The sequence below is a fragment of the Neolamprologus brichardi genome, unplaced genomic scaffold (genome assembly GCF_056152115.1).
Source record: "Neolamprologus brichardi isolate AB-2024 unplaced genomic scaffold, ASM5615211v1 NODE_ptg000032l+_length_1147064_cov_1, whole genome shotgun sequence".
Taxonomy (NCBI): Eukaryota; Metazoa; Chordata; class Actinopteri; order Cichliformes; family Cichlidae; genus Neolamprologus; species Neolamprologus brichardi.
In genome coordinates this window covers 536,861-542,500 of record NW_028270039.1, presented here as the reverse complement: position 1 = coordinate 542,500, position 5,640 = coordinate 536,861, and the positions used below count along the sequence as shown (strand labels likewise).

The window sequence follows — 5,640 nt, the reverse complement described above, 5'->3', positions numbered from 1 at the left end:
CTACAGCTACTCTTAGTACCATTGATGTTAAGTTAGACTCTTTTTCTCCAATCGATCTTTCTGAGTTAACTTCAATAATTACTTCCTCCAAACCATCAACGTGTCTTTTAGACCCTATTCCAACAAAACTGCTCAAAGAAGTCCTGCCATTGATTAATTCTTCGATCTTATATATGATCAACTATCTCTAATAATCGGCTATGTACCACAGGCCTTCAAGGTGGCTGCAGTTAAACCTTTACTCAAAAAGCCATCTCTAGACCCAGCAGTCTTAGCTAATTATAGGCCAATCTCCAACCTTCCTTTCATATCAAAAATCCTTGAAAGAGTAGTTGTCAAACAGCTAACAGATCATCTGCAGAGGAATGGTTTATTTGAAGAGTTTCAGTCAGGTTTCAGAGCTCATCACAGCACAGAAACAGCTTTAGTGAAGGTTACAAATGATCTTCTTATGGCCTCTGACAGTGGACTCATCTCTGTGCTTGTCCTTCTTGACCTTAGTGCAGCATTCGATACTGTTGACCATAATATCCTGTTAGAGCGATTAGAACATGCTGTAGGTATTACAGGTACTGCACTGCAGTGGTTTGTATCATATCTATCTAATAGACTCCAATTTGTGCATGTAAATGGAGAGTCCTCTTCACACACTGAGGTTAATTATGGAGTTCCACAGGGTTCAGTGCTAGGACCAATTCTGTTTACATTATACATGCTTCCCCTAGGCAGCATCATTAGAAGACATAGCATACATTTTCACTGCTATGCAGATGACACCCAGCTCTATCTGTCCATGAAGCCAGATAACACACACCAATTAGTTAAACTGCAGGAATGTCTTAAAGACATAAAGACTTGGATGGCCGCTAACTTTCTGCTTCTTAACTCAGATAAAACTGAGGTCATTGTACTCGGCGCTGAAAAGCTTAGAAATATGGTATCTAACCAGATTCTTACTCTGGATGGCATTACCTTGGCCTCCAGTAACACTGTGAGGAACCTTGGAGTCATTTTTGACCAGGATATGTCCTTCAACGCACATATTAAACAAATATGTAAGACTGCGTTCTTCCATTTGCGCAACATCTCTAAAATTAGAAATATCTTGTCTCAGAGTGACGCTGAAAAACTAGTTCATGCATTTATTACTTCCAGGCTGGACTACTGCAATTCATTATTATCAGGATGTCCAAAAAACTCGCTGAAAAGCCTTCAGTTAATCCAAAATGCTGCAGCAAGAGTACTGACAGGGACTAGAAAGAGAGAGCATATTTCTCCTGTTTTGGCTTCCCTTCATTGGCTTCCTGTTAAATCCAGAATTGAATTCAAAATCCTGCTCCTCACATACAAGGTCTTAAATAATCAGGCCCCATCTTATCTTAATGACCTTGTAGTACCATATTACCCTATTAGAGCACTTCGCTCCCGCTCTGCAGGCCTACTTGTTGTTCCTAGAGTATTTAAAAGTAGAATGGGAGGCAGAGCCTTCAGTTTTCAGGCCCCTCTTCTGTGGAACCAGCTTCCAGTTTGGATTCGGGAGACAGACACTATCTCTACTTTTAAGATTAGGCTTCAAACTTTCCTTTTTGCTAAAGCATATAGTTAGGGCTGGACCAGGTGACCCTGAATCCTCCCTTAGTTATGCTGCAATAGACGTAGGCTGCCGGGGGATTCCCATGATGCATTGAGTTTTTCCTTTCCAGTCACCTTTCTCACTCACTATGTGTTAACAGACCTCTCTGCATTGAATCATATCTGTTATTAACCTCTGTCTCTCTTCCACAGCATGTCTTTATCCTGTCTTCCTTCTCTCACCCCAACCGGTCGCAGCAGATGGCCGCCCCTCCCTGAGCCTGGTTCTGCCGGAGGTTTCTTCCTGTTAAAAGGGAGATTTTCCTTCCCACTGTCGCCAAAGTGCTTGCTCATAGGGGGTCATATGATTGTTGGGCTTTTCTCTGTATCTATGAAGCGCCTTGAGGCGACATTTGTTGTGATTTGGCGCTATATAAATAAAATTGAATTGAATTGAATTGAATTGAACTTATTTATGTGCAAATGTTTAATAACGAAGAACATTAAAACATTACTGTTGGCCACATGTCGGCAAAGTCATGTGACATTAGTGACGTTTGTACTAACTTGGTTTTAAAGCCTTTACTTTAAAATATACGCTGTTCAATAGCTGAGCTTAATCAGAGAAGGATCAAAGCTCATGTAGAAACAAATGAACAAAAGATTTTCTCCTTCATTTCTGTCAAACAAAGCTGTATGAAACGTTTCCAGCTGTTAGTATCATGGTTGCTAGGCAACCTGGGCAGCGCAACGGAAGCTAGACGTCCCATTTCACAAGCCTCGCACTTCCGGCCTTAGCGGTCTTTGAGTACACGGCCCTTGAGGACCGTTAAGGCTGCAGACCCTGAATTGGGACACAGCCAACATGTCCTGCAGTTCAGCAGAGGCCTGGTAACGAACTAATCATGTGATTCAGGTGTGCTGACCCAAGGTGAGATCTAAAACCTGCAGGACAATGGATTTGCCCACCCCTGGGCTAGGGTGATATGAAGGCAGATAATCCAGACTTACCATCATATGCATAAACATATTCCTGTACACGGTCTATACTGTTTAGGGAAGTAAAGTTGTAGTTAGTATGCCTGACGTGCCTGGGTGTGATGTCACGAGAACATTACCAACAGACAGAAGGAGCTCCGATTTGTGCCTAATTTAGCTCCTGAAACTGAAAGTGCTACAACCAGCGGGAACAACATCATACATGCTGTCGAGGCAACCTTAAACATGTGGCCACCACAGCAGGTAGTGCCACATGTTTAAGGGTTTTTTACACCATATTCCTTGAATCATAGCCCAAAGGGATTTGTGTCTTCTCCCAGGACTGATCCAAGTATCTTTTCCTTTTTAGGTCAATCTGTAAACTACTGACTGAAACGCCAAAAATCTTTATGTTCTCAGCAGGCTAATGTTGTCTTTTTGATTCAGACACTTTACAAAGTTTTCTTCCTTCTATCTTCCAGAGGAGCAAATCAGGCATCATTCAGCTGCAGACTATCCTGGCTGAGTGCGACATGAAGAAGTGTTTGTATCTTTGGCAACCTTTCCATTTTTTGGGAACTGTGTGAAAGTTCATCCAGTACAGCATCGCCAACTATTGCTGTGAAGATGGAAGATAAACACATGGTAATATGACTTTATTACCTCACAGGTTAGGAGATTAACTCTCAGAAGAAGTGGTTTTTAGCTGAGTCCAAGCCAAACAAAGAGTTCTATGAAGCTCTGGTTCCTGTGGGACATCATCAGGGTGGAGCCTCTGTTTCATTCAGTGACGTTACATAAGTCTGGAGAGCTGCCAAGTGTCCGGCCCAGGCTTTTTCATTTTCTTTTGTTTTTGTGAGGAAAGAGCTTCTGCAGACTCTAACCAGCCAGGCTCTGGGATTTCTGCCTAATTTAAACCCGTCACAACACAAACAGCACAACTTCAGCTCATATATAACACAAGAAATCATTGAAATGCTATAGGTAGAGAAGTGCTGGTATAAGTGCATCGTATAAAATGGTGACCTCACAGGTTGAAACTGTCAAAATAAAAGTCTTTCTTGTGTCTGTAAATCTGTAACATATTGTATTGTTAAATGTTTCTGTTACTATAGTGGAGCAGCTGTAACCCACATAATGTCCTTAGGGATTAATGAAGTGCGCTGATTCTGATAAATGTTCTTGGCATGCTTAAATGTACATCTGGAGTGCGACACGGAACTGTTGTGTTATTTCAGCAAGCAAGAATAAAATCACAGACTTCCAGCCGCTGATGCCAACTTTAACACAGCAGACTGTGCACGCCGCTGATGTGAAGCACAGCTCGGGACTCCATCACACGCCAGCTCCGCCTGGGCGGGGATGAGCAGTACCTGAGGATGTGGTGCAGACTTCTTTTTTTGCTGCATTGAGTCACAGCTCCGGTGGGATGGGCCACGTGACCAAACCCCGCACCGTCATGGAGGACAGACCCGGTCTGTGTCTGCGGTAACGACCTGCCACACCGAGCTCGGAAAACACGAGCCGGAGAAAGCGAGAACTTTTCACATCGCCATGTTCGTACATGTTCCTGCTCGGTGCAGCGGGCGAGGTCCTGCACAACACAGTGCCCTTGGAAACCAGGCAGGGTCTCAAACACAGCCTCTCTGCACTGCAGCAAAGGTGTCGCAGACGCTTTTTGGCCAGAACCAGACCGAAGCGCAGAGTGCCACCGTCGGACAAATATCAGAGTCTGACTGAGCCGAAAAGCAGCTGCGTAACCGCAATCAGAGCCCCGCAGCTCGCACCGACAGAGGTGTTTGTAGACGCTGCGGGAGAAGCTAACTCACCTGTGATTATCTTCTCTGACGATGCGTCTTTCTCGGTCATCGTGTCCCGCAGTTTCACCTCCCCTCGAGCCTTCTCTCCGATGCAGCTACACCAAGCAATTTTCCTGGCTGCTGAGGCGCACCGGGCCGAAGTGGGAAAATCAAACAAAACGTGGTTTTCGTCGCTAACGCGGTGCCCCGAGCTTCGCTTTACCGCCTGTCGCTGTGTGCATAAGACCTGGAGATGTTCGTGGACAGGGTCGAGGTTTCGAGGGCGTAGAAGCGGGAGAGGTGCAGAAAAGCTTCAGCACGGAGGATGTTGGACCCCAGATTTGCTGCTCTGTCCGCCCCTCCCATCACATTCATGGCTGTCCTGACCAGGAATGCTGCCCCTGTCCGGTCTGAGGCAGCTTTGCTCGGTGCAGCCGCAAAAGATGCAGCACGACCCACTGTACCCCCCACGACCCACTGTACCCCACTACCGCTGTACCCCCCACTACCCACTGTACCCCACTACCGCTGTACCAGCATTCCGACTAGTGTAACTAAAACCCCATGAAACGAGTGAACACGCGAAATACATTCAGGTTAGATTCATACAAGTCGATCATGCCCCCCCCCCCCCCCCCCTCCACTTTAATTACTTTAATTAAAAAACAAACTAACATTTGCATGTTTGTTGTCCCGAGTCTTGTGATTATTATTGTGTTTTAGGTTTTTCAGGAGGCCGGGGCAGACCCAGGACCCGCCCCGGGCGGCCGGTGAACGCCTCAGTGTTCCGCGGACAGGCTGGAGGAGGTGGCTGGGGAGGGAGAGGTCTGCTGCCCCTGCAGTCCGGATACGATGGATCCTTCTGTTTAACTGTCTTTAGGTTTGGTTATTATTCTACATGTGCGTGATTCTCGTTGGTCCAGTTCACAAACACAGTCTGCATACCCCATACAGATTGTGACAGTCATATATAAGGCATTATAATACAGGTGAGAAGTAAGGAAGTACAAATACGTCGTTACTGCAGGTACGTTACTTTCAGGTAGCTTTCTCTACTTGAGTATTTATTTTTCTGATGTTCTTCTAGATCCTAGATTTAACAAAAGTATCTATACTTCCTACTTTTTACATTTTCACACCAGGCGTAATACTTTGGGTTTCAAACATTTGAAGAAAGCGCTGCTGCTGCCGGGGCACGATACCGGAACAGTGCAGATGTCCAAAGGTTCTAGTCCAGGGGTCTGCAACCTTTAACACCCAAAGAGCCATTTGGACCCAGTTTCCACGCAAA

General features: G+C 45.4%; 1 protein-coding gene across 3 annotated transcripts in view; it reads right to left on the bottom strand.

Annotated features, from left to right (window-relative positions):
* The window catches only part of hspa12a (heat shock protein family A (Hsp70) member 12A), a 69,258-nt gene extending 64,448 nt beyond the window's left edge, over positions 1-4,810 (bottom strand). For all 3 annotated transcript variants that reach the window (XM_087836965.1, XM_087836967.1, XM_087836966.1), the window contains exon 1: positions 4,380-4,810. In XM_087836965.1, the coding sequence (XP_087693091.1) occupies positions 4,380-4,419 (40 nt within the window). In that variant the 5' untranslated portion in view covers positions 4,420-4,810. The remainder of the gene's footprint in view (positions 1-4,379) is intronic.
* Between the last annotated feature and the right edge of the window lie 830 nt (positions 4,811-5,640).